Below are 21801 nucleotides of genomic sequence, written 5' to 3'. Positions count from 1 at the left end.
CTCTTTTGCAAAGCAAACAAGGATGAGGGGAGCACATGGACTTACCTGGGTAATGAGAAGTGGATTTTCTTTCAAGATGGGATCCTTCAGCAAAATTTCAGTGAAAGTTTCTGTGCCCTCCCCTCCTAAGCCATCAGCAAAGGCTGTCATGGCAGGTAAGACAGCATCAGGCAGGTCCAGCCACTTCACAAAGCCCTTGATGAATTCTGTCCTGAAGGAGCTGTAAGGCAACAGAAGCAGTTAAGGTTTCACAACTGGGTATTGCAAGGCTCCACAACTGGGTATTTTTGGAAGCTTTGAGCAGTCCTTGGTTTCAAACATTGGTTCACACAAAAATCAAAGCATCAGGAGTCAGCAGAAGGCGAATTGCTAAACCAACTGGCTAAATAAACAAGGAAACAATCTGAATGGGGCTAGACCTTGCTTCAGAACATGCTTTGATGTCTGCAGTGTTAATGGATGTGTTTTGTGCTGAATTGTAAAAGTCTTACAGGTGCAAGAGAGAAAGGATCTTCCACTGCCCCAGCTTCAGAAGACCCCACACAGAGTCTGATACCAGCTGCCCTGGCCAGCCCTCGCTCCACTTGTACCTTTGCTCGTTTTCAGGGAACAGCCAGGCGAGGGATATGCCACAAAGTGCCGCGTACGCGAATCTCCCCGGTTCACCCAGCTGCCGGCCCAGGAGCACACACGGCTCCTTCTCCCCGCCATGTTCAGCCTCCTTGCGCTGCTCCGAAGCCCAGCCTTTCCACTTCTCTTCCACAGCCATTTTCACCTGCAAGTTCAAGGAGGAAAAAGCAGCAGAAAAAAAAACAACAGCAAACAGTTGGAAACCAGGAAGTGAGGAGACAAATTGTCTTTGTTTTTACTGCCACACTTGCTGCTGGAATTAAGTCAAGTGTGGCCAGGTCCAGCTTGTCTATTGCCCCCAACACACTGGTGTGACCAAAGAAGACACAGGACCAGGACACAGATGAACAGTTCACCAATTCTCAGAAGTTTTGCACAAAATTAGCTGACAATCTTTCAACCTGCAAAAGGAGAAGTCAAGATGCAAAAGGACTGGGCTCCATCCAGTCCCACATTTACTGCAAAAATAACATGAAAATAAAAGCTCTGCACCTGGTGCAGGGACCAGTACGGATGCTTGGGAAATATTTTTCCTCTCTCATCCTCAGCCCAAGTTGCTCCTGTTTGTTTTGCTGATGGCATTAGGGAAGCTGAGTCCAGCTGCAGCCTCTGAGAAGGACTTTGATGTGCCCCATGGTCATTGCTGTGCTTTGCCTGTAATATTCTTCCTCTACACAACCTGCCACTGCTTTTTCCCTAAAAATAAGATCCCCACGCCACATGGATCTTGAGCTGGGCCAAGATACTACTTTTTAGAGTGTAGATGTGCACACTTCCAAGTGAAGGGCTTCCAGCTGCTCCCATGACGGTGCCAGCAGCAAACTGAGACCTCAGGCAGAGGTGACAACGGCTCATTTCAAATTCAACCTGGGTAACAACCTGCTCCAGAGCTCACTTCCATCACCTGGAATTTCTGCTCTTTTCCTTAAGATTCATTTGGTTTCTAAGGGGCCCAAATCAGCCATTTTATGTTATAGTTCAAATTAAAATGTTTCCTTTCTTCCACATCCTGGCTAAATAGGAATTAGGAGCCCATGACACTACAAGTGACTCCTAGGTGATGCAGATACCATTTATGGATAGTTTTAGAGCCCTAAAATAAAGAAGTGCAATAGAAGCCACTCTTTTTAAAGTGATTTTATTATCTGCATGCCATCTGTCATGGTCCTCCAGGAAAGGTGCCTGTCCTGCCTTCCCACTCAGAAACCCCAAATATCCAAACTTCCAGACCAATTTTCCCAGGAATAATCTAATGCTAAAGTTTCAGTAATTTTACTATTATTTGTCATGTCTGCTCACCTCTGGACACATTATGGGAGACAGCACTGAAAATAAAACCCCCTTCCCTGATAGATTTGTTGATTTCTTAACTTGGGCTAATATGAAAAGTGAAACAGCTAAAAAAGATCCATGAGCAATACAACTGTTTATCCTAATTTCCTAATAACATAAAATATGGAGCAATAGTGGAGCAACACCACAGTGGTGCCTGGCATGCAACAAATAATTCAGAGTGCTGAGCAGCTAAAATACCCATAGAAAGTTTCTGGAAGACTTTGCTCTGAAGATGCTCAGATCAATGTACTTCCCCCTACAAAAGTATCTTTTCCCTGATAAACACGTAGGAAAAAATGGGCTTGGGATTTTCAGACGTGCAGCGTAAAAAAAGGGCAACGAGTGATTCACTGAAGAAAATTTGGGCCAAGAAGTTTTGCTGCAAATCCAAGACGCGGGAATTGAGAGTTAGAAACATAATCCAAAAGTTATTTATTCCAAAAGTTTTTAAGTCTTGTGGCAATGGAATTCTCATCTCTGCCTTGAACAGTGTGGTTCAGCATCAACAGCACTGCCATAATCTGAACTGTCACTTAAAAGAGAATTTTTTATCACTTCCAGTTCTCATTTTTCACACAAAGCCCTTTGTTTTCTTGAGAGATGATGTATTTTATACAGCAGCTCACACAATCCTGTTTGGAAAGCAGAAAGATAACTCCTTTGGGGATCTAAAGCTGTATGATACACGTGTTCCCTGCAGCTGAAAGAGGAAACAGAGACATGGCAGCATCATGTTTGTCCTAAACTATGACAAAAGCAACCAAACCATCATCTCCACAACCCCCACAAGTTAATGAAGCATCTCATTAACTTCAGAGAAGCGGTTGTAGATAATTATTCAGATGGGGCTGGCCAAAAAGTCCTGTGTAAGGCACAGCAGGGACAGCACAGCCTGACTGTGGTTACGCATCACACACAACGCTGTGCCTGAGGAAGTATTTGGGCAGAAGAGATTTTTTGGGGACCTGCACGTGGCTCCAGAGGTGCTGGGAGCACCACAGCCTCTGCTTTTAATTCGTAGATAAGAGCTATGAACACAGAATGCTGTTAGTTCAGTGCTGTCTCAATGCAAATACACATGAATGCGATATGGATGGGCCACAGGGATCAGAGCGTGAGGGGACAGGGCCATGGAGAAGCCCAAAGCTTAAGTAGTTGGAAAAGTGAGCGTGTTTAATTCAGTTAATCTTAAGGTTTGCACAGCAGCGGCTGAGATGTCCTGAACAGGAAAGTGGGCAAAGCTGCGGAAAGGGAAGAGCACATTAAGAAGCATAAAGGCATCACCTCAACTGAGGAAGCTGTATGGTGTCACACCGTCACAGCTGCCCGTGTTCGCTTTTACCACAAGTTTTTCACGTCTGAAGTCTCTGCTGATCCAGCACAGGCACCTACTCACGGAAAGCGGCGCTTCTAGCCACGCTGAGGGGAGGAAGCAGCGCCCAGAGCAAGGGAGCGGCCTGAGGGGAGGGTCCCGCCCGCTCGCCGCTCAGCCCACGACGCTGCCCCCGCCCAGCTGTCTCCCACCCCCAGGCCCGGCCCCGACCTGCCGCCGGCCCGGCCGAGCACGGCGAACCGGGAACCGAGCACGGCGAACCGGGAACCGAGCACCGACTGCCGCCGCCGGCACCCGCCCCTTCCTGCCCGGCCCGGCCTTGCCGCCGGCACTGCGCCATCGGCGCAGCCAAGTGCGTCGGGAGGGTGGGAACTGGGCTGGGCTGAGGGGATGGAGGGGACTGAGGGGACTTGAGGGGGCCAAGGGGATGATGAGGACCGAGGGAACTTGAGGGGGCCGAAGGGATGGTGAGAGCTGAGGGGATCAGAGAATATTCTGAATTGGAAGGGTCCCACAAGGATTATCAAGTCCAACTCCTTATGTGAATGGCCCATAAGGGGATCAAACCCACGATCTTGGTGTTGTCAGCACCGTGCTCCAACCAGCCGAGCTGACCCCGGCATCATGGAGAGTGCTGAGGGGATGGCGAGGGATGAGGGGATGGTGAGGGATGAGGTCATGCTGCCTAGGCCCATTTCTCATTATAATTCCCTCTCTCTCAGGCCACAGTGTATTAACCAGTCACTATCCAAAATCAGGAGCTAGCCAGGTAAGGTAAGCAGGATGCAGGACTTCAGAGCTGAAACTTTCTTAACAAAATGACCGGGATGAATTAAACCTGAGTACAAGCAAATCCTTTACATTTTGGAATAGGTATATAATCCCATTAGCCTTTTCTCTGTAAATTTAATTGCTGCTTCAAAGTCTTGCATGGTTATTGACCCTTGTCTTATCAGACAGGAATCTGTTCAAGAGATACCAGGTTCCAGAGCCTCATGACAGCCACCAGCATCTGTGAACTCTGAATAACCTGCGTGACAGTGGCTCTCAGGCTGAAAAACATATCAGTGGAACTGCTGAAGGAAAACTTGGAAGGTGCTGCTCCATAACTGTATGGATCCATAGGGATTCTTTCAGAGGGCCAGTCTCTCCCTGGAAAACGCACTTCTGTATGCTGCCCTTTCCTGTTGGCCTTTTTTTTTGGCTCTGTAGAAAGTGGTGTAATAAAACAACTCTTTTGTAAGGGCAGGATGAAACATAATAACAGATTTTACTGATTATGTTCATTCTGTTTTAATTTCTTCACACCCGTGTGCTGAAAACATACATAGGCTGGCAGGAACCCTTCTGAGTGATCTGTTCAGGCCAATACTTGTTAAAAACCTTTACAGTACCAGTTACCCACTGGTGTTGGTGAAGAGAACTCGACAAGAATTCACAGACTCACCCGTCTATGAGCTGAAAGACTTGCCTAGGGTTTCTGAAACTATTTTCAGTGCAACTAAATATCTGGTCCAGTCTTTATATTTGGGAAAATATAGTATGTGGGTTTAAAACTACCTTTTTCCCAGCTGGAAAGCTTTTTTCTGGTTGCCTCTTAGCAAATGTCATATGCATTCTGCAGTAAGTCCGTTGCTGTCCAAAGAGATGAGAAAACCCAAAGGATTTGTTTGCCCTGGAAGCTCCTGTTCCTGGCAGAAAACAAACCTGTGTTTTCCAGGACTTTAGGAGCACAAGAGCTCCTACCCTCTTAGTCTAATCTGTTTTATCTGCTGTGAGACACTCTGTATATTTATATACTGAGCAACTGCAGGACATCAGTTTCCATTCTTATCAAACACAAATATTTACCTGATCCAAGGTCTCCTGAGATCCTTGACACTCTTAAACATGCAGTTTAACTACAGAAATCTATTTTTTTGCCTCCATTTAATTTTAGTTGGGTTTCAGGGTATTTTCTTAGCAACAAAGTATTTTTTTAAATGAAGGAACGTGCCAACAAATTACTGCTTTGCTTTACTCACCAACTCAGCTCTGCAGACTCCCTAATACACTTTCTCAGCTGCAATTCCTGTCAATAAGGAAAATGGGAATTGTTTTGACATTAATTGTCCATGAGGAATTGAAACAAAGAAGTCAATGAGCAATCAACATTATTTAAATTTAATGGAGACATTCCATTTAAAAATATCACATGGTGTGGCACAGCACTCGATGGATTTCTGTTTATCTCTGTGAGCATCTCCAAGGGCAATGTAAAGGGGGCAAGAAGAGAGGTGGTGCAGGTAGCCAGATAAAGGAATTCAGGTGAGAGGAACTATTTCTGTGCTAAACAATGTGGGGAATTTAGAGGGTCATGAGTTTTTTGAGCCTTGCTCTTTGCAAGCCACAGACTCAAGATTAGGAATGTTGATTTTGCCTTTTCCTCTCCAATTTTGTGTGTAACTTCAAAACTGACATCCCCTTTTCCCAGTCCCTTTCCCATCCCTGCAAGGGATTAAGGTGATCATCTGGGTTAAAACTGCTCTCTTCCAACTCCCAGATTTAGCAGCTTTATTTCCCACACTGTCCCAAGGAAAAGTGTCCATGTGTTCAGAGAGTGGGAAACAGCAACTGTGGGGTTTTCCAGGACATCACCTCCAGGGTGTTCCAGATAACATCCTCCAGGGCTGATCAGGAGAGGACACAGACACGAACAAAATGGCAAAAGCAAACCAACACAATTACTAGTCTGGGATAAAAATTGTGTGGAAAACATATAAATATCAACATATAAATAGTTCATTTTGTTTGCAGTAATGAGATTTAACAACACTGTGCATTGGCATTGACCCAGCTCAGCCAACTGTGGAATTTATTCTGTGAGAGATTGTTTTTAAGTCCACAACTCACTGGTGTCCCCAGCGTGCACGCTGGCCCAGTCCCTTATCTCCAGGACAGACAGGTTAATTGTTTCAGGCAACAGTAACAACGTGGATGTCCTTGTCACAGGAGGTGGGGGAGTCCTTCTTGCACCTGCAGTGGAATTTAGGAGTGCAGCAAAGCACCATAGACATGACCAACCCCAAAGTAAGCAGGAGACAAATTACCCATTTCACCTTCCCTGAGTACATAAAAGGGAGGATGAGCATGGCGAGGATCACCCCGAGCAGCAGGAGCAGCACGAGTCTCTGCACAGCCAGGCTGGTGTCTGCTGCGCTGTTTTCCTCTGTGATTAAAATGTCTTGGCTGCTCTGAGTCCAGCTATTGCTGTCCAGCCCTATGGTATAGGTTTGCACCTCAGGGTTTGAATCAAGGCTCTCCAAGTGCTCCAGGATGTCTTCTTTATTCTGGAGTGTGCGGATGAGCCCTCCTGACACGAAGGTGGGTTTTCTGCAAAGGGGGCAGGTGATTATCCAGGTGTTCTCCTCTTTCCTGAGGATCAGCTTGAGGCAGACGGCGCAGAAGGCATGCTGGCAGTCCAGGAGTTTTGGGACTCTGTAGATGCTGTACTTGTTGAAGCAGATCATGCAGTCCATATCCATGGTGGCTGTGTCTGAGCACTGGTGGTTCAGTTCCAACCTGCTCATTTCGGGAGAGTTTGTGTTCGTTAGCACAGCAAGTGGCTTTGAGTTCGGAGAGTGTCTTTCCAAAACTGCTGGCTTAAAGGCAGCAGGACTGTCTCTCTCTGTTCCTGAAGGTCTCTCCATTTCTTCAGTACACTCTTCAGAGAATCCCACTCTCTCCTCACGTTTTGTGTTTCGTGTTACGGATCCTGCTCTGCTCATTTCTGCAGCACCTCCCGCCGCGGGCGCAGGACTGTCTGCCTCAGCCTGCAGCACTCCAGGAGCCAGCGATCCGTTTTCCTTGTTTGGCTTGTCAGTGGATTTCTCCATGGAGATAAACCTCGGTGCAGCTTGTCTCCCCTTCGCTGAAGGATTTCCCGAGTCTCTGGCTCCTTTTATGTGTTGCTGTATTCCTGCTGTATGCCTGATTGATTAGTGAGAGCCTTAAGCGAGTCATGCTCTTACAATACGATGTTTTTATGACACGGGGACCTGAGTTAATGATTGACTTCCCAGCCAAGACAGTTTACAACCACTGATCATATCAGTGAGCAATTCCTGTCCGGAAGCAGACTCCATGACATTAACAGACTGCTCTGACAGCCAGACACTACCGTTATTATTAAATTAGAACTCTCTTAGTTGAAAGCAGTTTCATTGTTCTCTAAACAGTGCTTTGCTGGACAGTGACAGGCTTGGGGAAATTACCTGTTACTAACATTGGTGTGCTGAATGCAGTGCTTTGATTAAAGCATAAGTATCGCCAGTTTTGAGCTCTCTGGGTAGGAAGTTTGCTCTTGGTTTAGAAATAACTACCCTACAGCACCAAGAGAAGAATGAGATTGAAATTATTAATTTGACTGTTGAATGTCCAGTTGTTATTAACTCTTTTATCCTAGGGTATCTCTTTTTTTATCCTGTGATAACTCTTTTATCCTGTTTGTTTTAGTCATCAGAAGGCTTCTAGCACAAACTGAAGCATGACTGAGGCTCACACAGAGTCTCACAGAGTCCATGAGAAAGATCTGGAAACCAAGACTAATGTCCTAGATGGTGGGACCATCTTCTTTCCTGTAGCGTTCACCAAACACCTCATGCACTTGGAAATGCCCTTCCTGAGTGGTTTTGTGAATATTCATCTCATCTGAAAAAAATGCCTGAACAAAATCCCTCAGTCTCTAATTTCTTTCTGCCTTTTTAATTTGAGGAGTAAAATACAGATGGTTTCTCAGCAAGAATCTTATAGAAGGAAGGAATGAAAGAAGGAAGGGAAGGATCACTAATCCCAAAAAGCCAGATGAGGTCAGTGTTACGAGCAGAAGCCACACAGTACCATGCTGGTAGCCTCAAGTGCACCTGAATGCTCAAACCATCTGCGCCCCATGTCCCAACCCCTCCCTCCCAGAGAGGAGCAGCAGAAAGAAATGAAACAACTGCAGCTGAGGAGGGCGAGGAGTTCAGGAAGGCTCTAATCTCATGAACTCGCTGGAGGGGGGAATGGGGTGAGAAGAGCTTGTTCTTACTTGCTGAGAAATAGGTTTGTCATAAGCAAACTTCGTCAAAGTGCCTGAGCACTGCTGTGTTTCTGCTGATGTGGCATGTAGTGGTGCTTGATGGACTTTTGGATGACCCCAAATTTTAGGAGTCTGGGTATCTCTCAGTTGCATAAGTTGGTATCAAAGTGCAAGAATGTCTGGAAGTAGGCTGGTGAATGGCAAGACTCATCTTTCAAAAGAGAATTTTCTTTTGCATTTCACATGACTCTTTGTCAGCAAGTTCATGCTGTTAAAAAGATCTGGGAAAGTGGAAAACAGACTTGCCACTATTAGAATAGTTTAGAAGCTTCAAATTTGCTGTGTCAGTTCCCATGTCCAAAATGGAAATGTCTTAAAATTTCTTGATTCTTAATTATTAGAAGAATATAAAAACACCTTGCATGTGTTGCATATTGGAAGTTGGAACAGACACCAAGAGGGACAACTACACGCCTAAACATGAAAAGTTTAAACTAGTTGGGATGAATCTGTGCTCCATGTCTGTCTGCTCTGTGTTCTGTCAGTGGGTAGGGGTGACTTCTCTGTGTCTTTTGTCTTTTGTGCTGGAAGGCTCCGCTTTGTCTCTGGTGTCACGAGTGATGCTCCCTGGCTGGCATGTGCCTTGTGCTTACCTGAATTGCCCACAGCCCGTTAATGCTCCTCGGGCTAATTACTGCCTCATTAATCACTTGCAATCCGTTTATGTACTCACGCTGTTTTCCTGCTTTTAGTGTGTTTGCATTAGAAAATGTGTTTCTATGAAATGCCGTGTATGGAATGGTTTATAGCAGGAAATAGATATAAAAGAGCAGTTCTGTCGTTCCGAGTAAAATCCTCACGTGCCAGAGACCAAACATCCCAGAAGATACTGGGGATACTCCTGTGAGCTTCTCCCTGTGCTGAGCTGTGCTTCAGGTTGTCCTGACTCTGGACCAGAGGAACATAAAAATAATATACAACTTAAAAACCATCGTGATGTGAAGCCTCTCATTGTATTCCCAGGACTGTTTTGTTAGTGTTCCTCACAAAGTTGTCTGGATGTGCCTTCTGAACTAGGAATTAGAAATTCATAGAATCCCAGATTGGTTTGGGTTGGGAGGGACCTTAGACCCACCCCCCTGCCATGGCAGGGACACCTTCCACTGTCCCAGCTGCTCCAAGCCCCATCCAGCCTGGCCTTGGACACTGCCAGGGACCGAGGGGCAGCCATAGCTGCTCTGGGCAAGCTGTGCCAGGGCGTCACCGCCCTCAGAGGGAAGAATTTCCTCCCAAAATCCCGTCTAACCCTGCCCACTGGCAGTAGGAAGCCATTGCCCCTTGTCCTGGCACTCCAGGCCCTTGTAAATAGTCTCTCTCCATCTTTCTTGTCAGCTCCCATAAGGTACTGAAAAGCTGCAATTAGGTCCCCCTGGAGCCTTCTTTTCTCCAAATGGAACAACCCCAATTCTCCCAGCCTTTCCTCACGGGAGAGGTGCTCCATCCCTCCGATCATCTTGGCCTCCTCCGGACTTGGCTGACGTGCAGCAGTTGTGACAGCATCGGGCCCTTCTGCCACCATACCAGCAGAGAAAGCCAGAGTCACGGGCATGGGGATGCCTTGGTGGGTGCTTGCTGCGTGACTCCTTTAAACTCCTTGCTGTGGGACACGTGGAAGAGCCGAAGAGCACGAGGATGGCAGGCAATCCTCCCCAAGAGCCCTGCTCCAGACAAATCACCCATCTTGCTGTGCCTGCCCCTTCTCCAGCATCCTGTGAGGAGTCTCCCTCAGTGCTAGAGGAAGCAAGACGCGGAGGTTCAGTTTATTACACTTACCACATTTAATTAATCGTTGCTGTCTCAGCTCCGCTCCTGCCCCGCCGCTGCTCTCAGCCCTGTTCTCCTGGTGCCACCTCGCGGGTAGTGCATCTGCTCACCTCCCCGATTTGCTGGGTTCATTTCGCAGCGGTGATCTGGGATTGAGCGGACACGGTCGGAGTGGCGTGTCCTAGTGTAGAGCGGCAGAGAAAGCGCCCACCCGCGGGGTCAGAGCGGGCCGTCACGGTGAGGGCCGGGAGCTGTGCTGGGCAGCAGGGAAATGCTCCTGGGCGGGGGAGCGCAATTAACAGCAGAGGCCAATTAGCCGGAATCCGGCAGCTTTTGGTACATTAGTGATTTGTGGCGCTGCTTTCCGCAGCCTCTCCAGCGTTTCTCCGCGGACACGCCGCTCCCGGCGCTAAGTTGCGCTGTCCTTCCCGTCCCCCTTTCGATCCCCATCCTCAGTTTCCCGCCCGGACCCCTCTGTTCCCTCTCCCCTTCCTCTTCCTCCTCCTCCTCGAGGGTCCCCCGGGCGGGCAGCGCGCTCACGTGATCCTCCCGGTGCCGCGATCACGTGACCCGCTCCCGGTGTCTCGATCACGTGATCCTTCCCGGTGCAGCGCTCACGTGACCCGCTCCCGGTGTTTCGATCACGTGATCCGCTCCCGGTGCGGCAGGCGCGGCGCCCGGCGGGGATGTCCCGCAAGCAGGCGGCCAAGGCCCGGCCCGCTGCCGGCGCCAGGAAGGGTCGGCGGCCCCGGCATCCCCCCGCCGGGCCGGCCCCGGGCCCCGCTTCAGGCGGCAGCGGCGGCCTCGCCGGGCAGCTCCGGGCTCTCGGCCTCAAGCTGCGGGAGGTGCCGGGAGATGGGTGAGCGCCGCGACGGGTGTCCCCAGCAACCCCGGGGCCGGCGATTCCCCGGGCATCCAGCCCTGAAGGCTGAGGGCTTCCTCCTCCGCGGGTGATGGGAGCCCGTGTCCCCGCGGCCGAGGGCTTTCATCGCTCCCGGGGATGGGGAGCCCGTGTCCCGGGAGCCGAGGATTTTCCCCTCCCGGTTCAGTGGGCCCAGTGCTCCGCAGGGGCGAGAATTTCCACGCTGTACCACTCAGGGATCTCTGCTGTTCTCTGCGGTTCTGTAGGGCCTGACGGCTTGGCCAGTCCCAGCCCTGGTGCCCGGGGGGCCGAGGGCTGCACTGTCCGGCTGAACAGAGCATAGGAAGGTCCGTAAATGTTCTTATGGAACACTTTCACCCCCTTCTTTTCCATAAGGTGAAAGGGTAGTAAACGCTTCTGCTGAGAAGTGGCTCGGTGGGTCATTGGCTTGTCCTTTGTTGCTTTATGTCACTTGTCTGGTGTTGGTGTAAGACACTTTGGCGCAGCAGTTGTACCGTGACACGATCGCTCAAACGCAGCCGTTCCCGCAGCAGCAGCCATTCGAAGCACGGGGAACGAATGCTCCTTTGCATCCATACCCTTGCTAAACTGGGCAGAACGAGCGCAGCCCTTTCCCTTTGACCCGTATTCCTTCTGCTGCCTCAGACACACTCACTCATCATTTCCCTCTCGGCAGCAACTGCTTGTTCCGGGCCCTGGGGGACCAGCTGGAGGGGCACTCCCGGAACCACCTGCGGCACCGCCAGGAGACGGTGGAGTACATGGTGAGGCAGCGTGGGGACTTTGAGCCCTTCGTGGAGGATGATGTGCCCTTTGACAAGCATGGTATGGGCTCCGTGGGACATCCTGGGAGGCGTCCTTGTGCCGTGGGGTTGCATCTCCTCAGAGCAGCTCCTTACGAACCAGTTCCTCATGCCAGAACTACCTGAGGGCTCCTCCCTAGTTTTTAGAAGCAAGGATTTTACACTTATGGCTGTTGTGATGCTGTGGAGAGGCGAGCTGTTTAATCTGCATTGAATTTGTCCTGGAAATTATTTAAATTTAGGAGGAACTTGGAGAATGAAAGAGAGACCAAAAAGGCAAGGAGTAAAAATTAGGTGTTTTCAAACGGAACTTAAGAAAAATTGTCTAGTTCTCCTTGAATACTGGTGGGTATTTGGCTGTTTTGGTGAGTGGCTGATTGCTTTGGGTTTCTTTCTCCTTGGAACTCAGTATTTCCTACTGGGAACCCAGGGGAAGATCCAAAGCAGAGGTGAATACAGCCTTTGATGTGCCAGGCACCGTGCAGATAATGCAGGAAGGTGGTTTGGTCACTTAGTATGTGGCACTCCTCCTTCTGAGCTAACAAAGCCAGTGGCCTTGCTTAGTCTAAGAGTGTAGTGCCCTTTTTAGAGATCTCTGTGGTCATTTAAATGTATTAAATTCTGTTGCTGCCAAATTCTTGCCTCAGCACTCACTGTTTCACAGGTGGGATTTCCCTTCCAGAATTTCTTGGGCTCGTGTTGAAATCCAACCCCTCCTTATCCCTCCACTGCTTCTGGAAGTGTCAGAAATCAGCTTTCAACTCTTGTGAATGTTTTTTCCTTTAGTTGCCAATTTGGCCGAGCCTGGTACTTTTGCTGGCAACGATGCTATCGTGGCCTTTGCAAGGAACAATCAGATGAATGTGGTTATTCATCAGCTCAACGCTCCGCTGTGGCAGGTGAGAAACAAAGCTTCTGCATTTTGGCCTAATTTTTACCTGATGGATATAAATAGTGTGGAAAAATCCTGATTTATTAAAAAAGAGCAGTCACTGCAATGAGCTGGGCATGGTGCGAGCTGTGCTTGGTTTTGAAGAGGGGGAGCACTCCAGATTTTGGCTAGGAGGAAAGAAAACAGCAAATGCATGAAAGGTGGGCGTGTGGGGGCAGAGCAGTGTGTTTTAGTTGGGTTTGAAGCTGTGAGCTTCCGTGCCATGCTCTGTCTCCTGAAGATCAGACTGCATGTGAGGTGAGTTTTCTGGTAGGAATCCCAGAATGGGTCAGGTGGATCATCTGGTCCTGTCTCCCTGCTCTCGAGGCTGAGCAGCCCCAGCTCCCTCAGTCTGTCCTGGGCACGGGGATGCTCCAGGCCCTTCCTCGCCTCCGCTGCCCCGGCTCCAGGAGCTCCCTGGCCCTGCTGTGCTGAGGAGCCCAGGCTGGACACAGCACTCCAGGTGTGTCTCCCAGGGCTGGGCAGAGGGGCAGGGTCGCTCCCTGACCTGCTGCCAATGCTCCTCCCAGTGCACCGCAGGATCCCATTGGCCTCTTGGCCCCCAGGACACTCTGCTGGCTCCAGGACAGCTCGTTGGCCACGGGACCCCCAGGTGCTTCTCCGCAGAGCTGCTCCAGCAGGTCACCCCCAGCTTGTGCTGGTACTTGGGGTTGTTCCTCCCCAGGGGCAGGACCTGCATCTGCCCTTGTTGAGCTTCAGACGTTCTTCCCTGCCCATCTCTCCAGCCTGGTGAGGCCTTCTGAAGGACTGCACAGCCCTCTGGGGATCAGCCCCCTGGAATTTGAGCTAGGCTTAAGGAAATCTGTACAATAAGGTTTAGGAAGATGGAAATGAAGGTATAGCAGGGCATGCACTGCATGGGAGCGAAGCTCCATCAATTCTGCTTGGGATGTGGAATGCCAGGATTTCTGACAGATGGAGAAATGAGGTTTTAAAAGAAGTGTTAAAACCTTAAAATGGTTCCTGGAAAGGACTGTGTGGTGTGGTTTCCTCTGACAGAGGGACACTGAAACAAGTAATCCATCAGGTCCCTCATTTTCTCTTTTTTGTTGTTTTTCTGTGGCAAGTCCACACTGGAACAGGTCCATGCTCAGTCTGCCTGGTCACTGAGCAGGTGAGAACCTGTATTCAAGCCAGGATTGTTTCTGGCCCCTATTTACAGACAGAAACAATGAAGTATATAGATTAAACAGGGCAATAAAGATAAAACACCGGCTGAAAGCTGTCAGTGACGTCTTAATACATTTAAAACAGCGTCAAGTGGATTCCTGAACTCAGACAAGTTTAAACTCTCCTTTATAGGCAGCCATGGCCAGTGGGACAGGTGGGTGAAGCACCTGTGCAGGGGCAGTGACCCTGCAGGGGAGGTCACAGGGGTGGTTTTCATGTATTGTTCCTCAGTGTTATAATTTATTGAGATTTTGATGTCCTCCTGAAAACCTTGGTTCTTTAATCTCCTCTCACTGACCATTTTAGGATGTCAGTACAGAGTGTGGGATGAGGCTCTCTCTTGCCCGAGCAGTGTTGTTAGTGGAGGGTTGTCTCAGGCCCTTGAGAATGGTGTGAGTAAAGAGAACTGTGAGTAGTTGTAACATCATGAGAAGCTCCTTGCAGGTGGACATCTCTGCATAGAATTTTTAGGGTTTTGAACACCCCTTAACTTTTTTGATAGTGACTGTAAATCCTAGAATTGGTAAGGTTGGAAAAGACCTTTAAGATCATGGAGTCCAACCATAGACTCAGGTTAGCTGAGATTTGTAGGTTATTTTATTGGCTTTTTGGATAACAGGTTGGCTTTTTTCCCCTCTGTTTTTAATCTGCAGCTCTCATTTACTTACCAGTTTCAGTGTGTTCATAGAATCAGAGAATCCCAGGTGGGTTAAGGTTGGGAGGGACCTTAAAGCCCATCCAGTGCCACCCCTGCCATGGCAGGTTCACCTTCCACTGTCCCAGGCTGCTCCAAGCCCTGTCCAACCTGGCCTTGGACACTTCCAGGGATCCAGGGGCAGCCACAGCTGCTCTGGGCACCCTGTGCCAGGGCCTGCCCACCCTCACAGGGAAGAATTCCTTCCCAATATCCCACCTAACCCTGCCCTCTGTCATTGGGAAGCCATTCCCCCTTGTGCTGGCACTCCAGGCCCTTGTCCACAGTCTCTCTCCACCTCTCCCATCGGCTCCTTCAGGCACTGGAAGGTCACAATTAGGTCTTCCTGGAGCCTTCTCTTCTTCGGGCTGAACAATCCCAATTCTCTCAGTCTTTCATCATAGGAAAGCTGCTCCATCCCTCTAAATCAATTTGGTGGCCTCCTCTGGGCCCACTCCAGAGTGAAAAGAGGCTTCTCTAATGAGAGCTAAATTGGCTAATTTTCAGAATAATCTTTCAAGAGCTTTGGGATTTGTTAGATACCTATGCAAGCTCTGGCAGAAGATAAATCTTTGAGACTAATCTGACCAAGTTTCAGCATTTGAATAATTCAATAGGATAAAAAGCAGGAGTTAAGTATAACCAAGTGCTGAGTTGGAACCTGAAGGTGAAATAGATGAATGGAGAGTTATTTGTTGGAAAACCTGAAGTCATTAGTGCAGCACAGACCGCAGACACAGCTGAAGGGTGACTTGGTGTGTGGTCTTGGAGCTGAGATAAGGCAATTCACAGACGTAAAAGGGTTGGGAAACTCTGGAGCCCTAAAGCAAGGAGTTCTGGTCCTTTGCTTACTGACGTCTGCTCCAGGAGAGCTGTTGGGTCTTTGAACTCAGGCTGGCAGGTCAGGCCAAGCTGGTCTGCTAGTGCAGTGGGATTTTCTGCATTCCTGGCAGGAGCTGGAATGGTGTAGCTCTTATCTAATAGTTTGAGACACTGATAATCAGGGCAGTAATGATTCTCACATCAGTACAGATAATACTCAGAGCAGAAATTTTCTGTGGAAACTGCTGTAACTTGGTGCTGATAAAGCAAAGGAACATTTGGTTGTTAACAGTGCTCCTGAACAGAGTTAGTACATTTTCATGGATTGGCTTTCTTTTAAAAACAAAACACAGCCACCTGGAATGCTGTTAAAACAGCATCTTGTCCCAGCTGCAGATCAGAATTTCCTCTGAGTGGCTGTTTCCACTGTTGCTGTCACTTGAATGGCATCTCTTCCCTCATGTTTGAGGGTACAATGACATGGTACCTTCCCTGGGAGCTGTTGCTGAAGTTGGTTCTGGGAAGATGATCAGAAAACTGATAGCTCCTGTGGAAAGTTTAGGAAATAGTCCTGAGCTTTCCACAGAAATATTTTCATCCCACGTTTTGTTTGTTCTGATGTAACTGCCCAATATTTTACATCTGGCTTTCAAACCTTCTTCTTCTCTTCCTGTTTCAAATGCTCCGGCAGCCACGTACTCGCTTCCTCCACGGCGTTTGCCATCGCTGCAAAAAATGAATACTTTGATGAATCTGGTGCTGAAGTCGATTCCAAATCCTGATTTGCTGTTTGCTTCTTTTATTGAGATTCGGGGCACGGACAGGAGCGACGCGCGGGAGCTGCACATCGCCTACCGGTACGGGGAGCACTACGACAGCGTCAGGAGGATCAGCGACGACTCGGAAGCCCCGGCCTATCTTCGGATGGAGGTTGGTTTTGGTGGAATGAGCCAGCTGTGGGTGACAGACAGAGCTGATGAATGCTGCCAGTTGATTTCCATTCTCCTGTGGGATGGAGGGAAGAGCTGGGTCTCTGTGTCATGCTGGGATAGCAAAGCCCTGAGGTTGTTGTAGCTCATGCTGCCGGCTCTCCTGGGAGGGGACGGATTTCAGCCTCTGGGCTGGAAATGAATCCAAAGCTGATGCTGTGATGTGGGCTGTCTGGGAGCAATCTCATCTAAATGACATAATTGTGCACCTCAAATGGAAAAACAAAGGGAAGGGAGGAAAGAGCTGGAAATGCAACAGCTGGATGCAGCTGTCTTCTTCATATCTCCCTTTTTGATATTGAGGAGTAATTGTGCTGTGTGAGAGGTTCTCTGCACACAGCTGAGGTGTGGTATTGTATAAAAAGAATCCATTTAAAAGCTTGTTTATTGTGATTCATGATGCTGTGGTACACTGGAGTTTGTTCAGCAGTGCAGGAGATGTGGGAAACTCTCAGTGATGGTGGAAGTTACACAGTTTCCAAGATGGTTTGACAGGGGATGTTCCCAAGAAAAGTGTGCAATGATAATTACTTTTATTAGGATATCAGGTTTTTTTGGGTTGCCTGCTTGTGTGCTCTGCTGGGCTTTGCTCTTCTTCAGATGCTTTGCAAGAACGATTCAAACAAGGCAGAGGAAGTGAAGCCACAGAAGGGCGACTCCGAAGATGAGACTGAAGTGGAGGTGGAAGATGCTGTACAAAAAGTGTGCAGTGCAACTGGGTGTTCAGTAGGTATCGAGGAGCCTTTCTGTGCTTAATGTTGAAACCTCCTTGATACATGAAAGTAGTTCTGGGAAAAATTCTAAAAAACACTCGTCTTGGAGAAACTTGAGTACCACGGCCATCAATCGGGGTGCATCTCATCCTAGAATCAACCCTTAAATGCAGGTGAAATACCTACTTTCTGTGGATGCCTAATAATTTTGGAAGGTTTGTCATGCAGGTCTCATAAAATTCACTTGGAAACAAATCCTGTAAGTTCTGAAATCCTTTGGGGCTATTGAAGATCCCAGATAACTGGATAATCTGTGAGTCTTGGCACTGTGCAGGTGCCTAGAACAGAAAGGGCAAAGAGGGAAACTTATGCTGAAACAGCATATTCCTTTTTCCTGATATCTTCAGGAATTTAAGGTTTTCCCCCTCACCTTTTCAGAAGTGAAGCACAGACCAATTGAGTGATCATAAAAGCAGCAGCTCCCTCTCAGTGGTGCAGCTGTTGTTAAGTGAATGTAGGTCAGAGATTTGAACTTCCTCAGTGTTCTCCTTCCCCTCTTGTGGACAGGACATTGATTTAGTGAGCCACGTTCTGGAAGTGGAGGACTACAACGTGGAATCTGCAATATTTGCCATCTTGCAAATGAAGGAAGGGGAAGGAATAGGTGAGTCACAGTTTGTCACCTGGGGCTTCAGGTGGCTGTGATGTTGGGGACAGAAACGGGGCAGGTGGGGTTTGTGTGCTTCCACTTCAGCCTTCTGTGCTCAGGAAGGTTGGTAGTGAGGGCAGCTTCAATCCAGCTTCCAAAAAACTCCAGGACTTCTGGGAGAAGGAACTGGCTGACAGTGCAGCAGCTCCTGGGTAGAGCGTGTCTGAGGAAAACCTCTGCTGTTGGTAGGTACCGAGGAGCAGCAGGAGCCCCCGGGCAGCGAGCAGAAATCCTGCAGCAGAGCACTGTGGGAGGAGAACGGAAGTGGTTCAAGAATCTTTGGAAATCAGAGCTTGCATCAAGGTGAACCAAAAAACGACAAGGGACGGGTTGGATCCAGGGAAGAGAACCGAGCCAGCAGAAACCCAAAGGTGTGTGAGGGGTTTGGCAGCAACGTGAGCACCCTTCAGTGATTGGGGGATGCCCTAGCATTGCTTACTCAGCAACTCTCTTCTCCTTTCAGTTAAAACCAGCTTCTGCTCACTGCATTTTGTCACTGCTGCAGCTGTGACTTCTCTGCCACAAACATTTCCTGGTGACATGTGGCACTGTTCCCAAAACAACTCGGAATAAAGTCCTGATAAATACTTAGCAATGTCCTCTGGCAGCTGCCTTGGCATCTGCTTGTCTCCTTTATTACTTTTCCCCAGCTGAGCAGAACACATGTGGTTTGAACTTTGTGTTTCCATCCTTCCCTTTCAGGTAGCCAAGAAACAAAGGAAGGAGCAGCAGCGGCTGGAGAAGAAGAAGCGGCAGGAGGAGAGGCACCGGCAGAAGGTCCTGGCCACCAAGAGGGACAGTGCAGACAACAGGACAGAGACAGACCCAGGCAACCACGTCACCCTGGTGAAGGCCATGGCAGCCCTAAACATATGACTCAGTGCTCTGCTGAGAAAAGTCAATAAAACTGATTAAGACAAAATTCCCCCCAGGAGAATTTCCAGGCACCCATTGTTATCTTAAAATCCATCTCTGCCAGGATTTCCAAGCACGACAGAACTTCCTGTTCCTTTGCTTGTGGGGAGGACAATTGCTCACTGATTCTGCATCAGCCTGTGGTGAGAAGAGTTGTTTGAACTTAGCAGGAAGTAGAGACTTGGGTCTATAATCTTGGAGTTAGATGAAGTTGAGAACCTTTTCTTCACACAAAGGTGTCAGATTTGTTTGACATCTCTTGATGTGCCTGGATTTTTTTTTTTTTTTTTTTTTTAAATTTGATTATGCTTGGAGGAGCTTTATTTTACCTTGCTGTCAGGGAAAGCTTAACAAATCTCAACTCAGGAATATCCCTGGTGGGTCTTTTTCTATTTAAATTCAAACAAAGTAAGGGAACAGAGTCCCAGAATCCTTTCCAAAGCAAAGTGTGTCAGGCAGCACTGTCTCAAACATGACATTCCTCTTTTCTTTGCCATGCAGGAGTGCAGTGACAAGTTTTAATCTCACTAGAACTGCTAGCTTTGCACTGGGCTGGCTCAGAAGTGATTAATACATGGAGGGAGATTGGGATTGCTGCATCCATGAGGTTTGGGATCAGCTCCTGAGACCTGTAGGGGGAAAAAAAAACCCACCTGCAACAACAATCCCAGTGGACTCATGAGACTGCAGAGCCAATTCTTCTGATCTGGTAAAATGTGACAGGAACGGGCATGAGATTCCTGGTGAGTGTTGTTACTTGGACACCTGGAATCTTGTCCCCTTTGCCACGTTCCAGAGGTTTTGGGCTACTCCAGGGCTTTAGTCCAAGCCAGGAGCTTGATAGGTGTTAGTCTCCAAATGAAATTAGTGTGGCCAAAGGACCAGGAGTCCTGGGAACAAGCTTCCAAGCAGCAGTGATCCCTGGGAAACCTGCCTATTTCACCTCATAAATCAAGCTTTTTTTCCAGGGTAGGATTTTTTTTTTCATCTTAAATGCCATTTTGGTGAGGTCACCAAGTAGGATGTACAGCTTGACTCCTGGGATATTTTCCACTGTAGGACTGAGAATTTGGATCGAGGTGAAAGGACTGTGGGACTCAGCCTCTGATTTATGGCTCACGGTGTTTCAGCTCCACTCAGGTTTTTGGGCTTGTAACAAGCACTAAGCTTGAAGAAAGCACATGTGCACTTACACACAGGAGACACCTCATCAGCTAGGGCAGAAGTGAAAGGGATCTTCTGAAAGTAAGGAGTGTTGCATTTGAAAAATTTCTGTCTGTGCTTTGAAGTTCATGAATCAGCATGGAAATAGAAATGTTGTTTTTTTTTTTTACTGAACTGCCAAGAACTGATCTGGTACTTGGTGTGCTCTGCTGCTGTTACTTGAAGAATAAAAAGAAAGGGGCTCTCCTGGAAGAGCTGGTGGTGTAGGAATTCCTGTTTCTCTGAGACAGTCCTTTTTACAGTAGTGGAAAGAGAGGTGAGTCACAGCTGAGTGGGGAGAAAGTGCAATTTCCTTCAGGGGGTGATGAGCTGTGACAGCAGGTTTGGCAAGGCAGTGCAGGTGAACGTGTCACCTGTGGCCTGGCCTGGCCTGTATTTTGGCCTGAAAAGCAGGTGTGTTCTGCAGGTTTGAAGAGATAAGAATTTGCAGTTGTGTACTGTGAATAAGAGGTTTGATCTTAATGAATTGGGTTTTTGTCCTCTGGAGCCAGAGCTAATAAGAGGTTCATTGTTGCCTGGAGCCTGAGAGCTGTGAAGGGAGTTGTCTTGGAGGCTCAGGAGGGAACTCAAACCTCACCCCATCGTGTCCAGGATGAAAGGGGGGGTCTGCAACAGCAGCACAAACAGCAGAGGGAGAGACTGGCCAGCAGCTCCTGGCCTCTGATACCTGGAACCAAATCTGGGGCTGAAAATGCTTTAATTTCCAAGTGTAATAAGATTAAAATAAACTGTTGATGTGCTGGGCTCAGAAATCTTGACAAGATCTTTATCTTGCCAAGAAGGCTTTGTGCCTGCACAGCCAGTCTGTATCCAAAGATGTTAAAATTGATTTTGTCTGTTTCAGGTTTCTCCTGTTGAAATTTCCACCTTCCCAATGTATTTTTTTTTTTTCCTGGGGAATCTTTGTGCAACATTCTTCACAGAACTCAATTTATGCAGTGAATTTGCTTTGTAAACAGGTTGTGGATTTCCCTGGGAGGAGGAAGGGAGGCGAGGAACAAGAGCAGAACAGCACCATGATTCATAGTGTGTGTTTACTCCTTGTTGGAGCTGAGTGCTCTGTAATCCACGGGCTGAGAATGGACAATAAGCACTGGATATTGCCTTGGGATTTGAGGAGGATGACTGTTTGTTATTAGCTGCTGGCTGACAAATTTGAGGGTGTTTTGGCTGTTGCTGCAGCAGGGTTCACTGTGAGCCTCTCAAGGGCGAATATGCAGCAGGAGGGTGTAGAAAGCCACTTTCCCTGCATCCTATCTCCCACCATCATCTTCCCTGAACTTACTTTCCCAAATCCTGCCTCTGCAGGTCAGGAGTTCAGTTGAACTGGAAGTTTTAAGCATTTAGGCAGATTCTGACTGCCCTCTATAAGCATGTCTGCATATGGGAAGGGTTTTCTGCCCGTGCTGCTCCGTGTCTCCTGTCCCTTGTTCCTCCTTGGGAGCTGCCTTCTGGTTTATCTCACAGCTTTGCCACATCACCCATGGTCTCCATGGCTGCAGAGCTTTGGGACCTGCAGACAGGAAGGGAAATCAGGCCTGAAGAATGATCCATAATCCAGCGTTGGACGAGAGGTAGATGGTTTGTTCTGGTATTGGAGCTTCCTGGGTGCAGGTGCCAGCCTTAGAGGACAGCATTGGCTCTGTCTCAGCTTCTAGAATCCTTCAGTGACTGTAGACAATGAGAAGAAATGAGTGGTTTGGAGTTACAAAAACACCACATTTACTCTAGGGGCATTGCTTGTAA

At 48.3% G+C, this 21801-nt stretch overlaps 3 protein-coding genes across 3 annotated transcripts in view; 1 reads left to right on the top strand and 2 right to left on the bottom strand.

Moving 5' to 3' along the window:
* Window positions 1-10243, bottom strand: part of TMCO4 (transmembrane and coiled-coil domains 4) — a gene marked incomplete at its 3' end in the record, with an annotated part of 43041 nt that extends 32798 nt beyond the window's left edge. Inside the window, exons 1-3 of the mRNA XM_082295616.1 lie at window positions 10191-10243; window positions 591-775; window positions 46-220 (exon numbers count right to left, since the gene is read on the bottom strand). Of these exons, the coding sequence (XP_082151742.1) occupies window positions 46-220; window positions 591-769 (354 nt within the window). The 5' untranslated portion in view covers window positions 770-775; window positions 10191-10243. The remainder of the gene's footprint in view (window positions 1-45; window positions 221-590; window positions 776-10190) is intronic.
* RNF186 (ring finger protein 186) lies at window positions 6253-7173 on the bottom strand (the record flags this gene model as incomplete). Its single annotated transcript, XM_082295918.1, has 1 exon — window positions 6253-7173. The coding sequence occupies one exon, from the start codon at window positions 7171-7173 to the stop codon at window positions 6253-6255; it is 921 nt and encodes a 306-aa protein (XP_082152044.1).
* A 624-nt stretch (window positions 10244-10867) lies between the features above and the next one.
* OTUD3 (OTU deubiquitinase 3) lies at window positions 10868-19084 on the top strand (the record flags this gene model as incomplete). The annotated part of the gene is made up of 8 exons (XM_082295532.1): window positions 10868-11040; window positions 11741-11889; window positions 12654-12766; window positions 16313-16435; window positions 17095-17220; window positions 17775-17871; window positions 18106-18287; window positions 18619-19084. 8 exons carry the CDS (start codon window positions 10868-10870, stop codon window positions 18790-18792), a joined length of 1137 nt encoding a protein of 378 aa, XP_082151658.1. The 3' UTR covers window positions 18793-19084.
* Window positions 19085-21801: the final 2717 nt, after the last annotated feature.

This window comes from Coloeus monedula (assembly GCF_965178545.1).
Source record: "Coloeus monedula genome assembly, chromosome: 22".
NCBI classification, from domain to species: Eukaryota; Metazoa; Chordata; class Aves; order Passeriformes; family Corvidae; genus Coloeus; species Coloeus monedula.
Note: the sequence above shows the minus strand (reverse complement) of the source record. Positions and strands in the feature narration are given on the sequence as shown.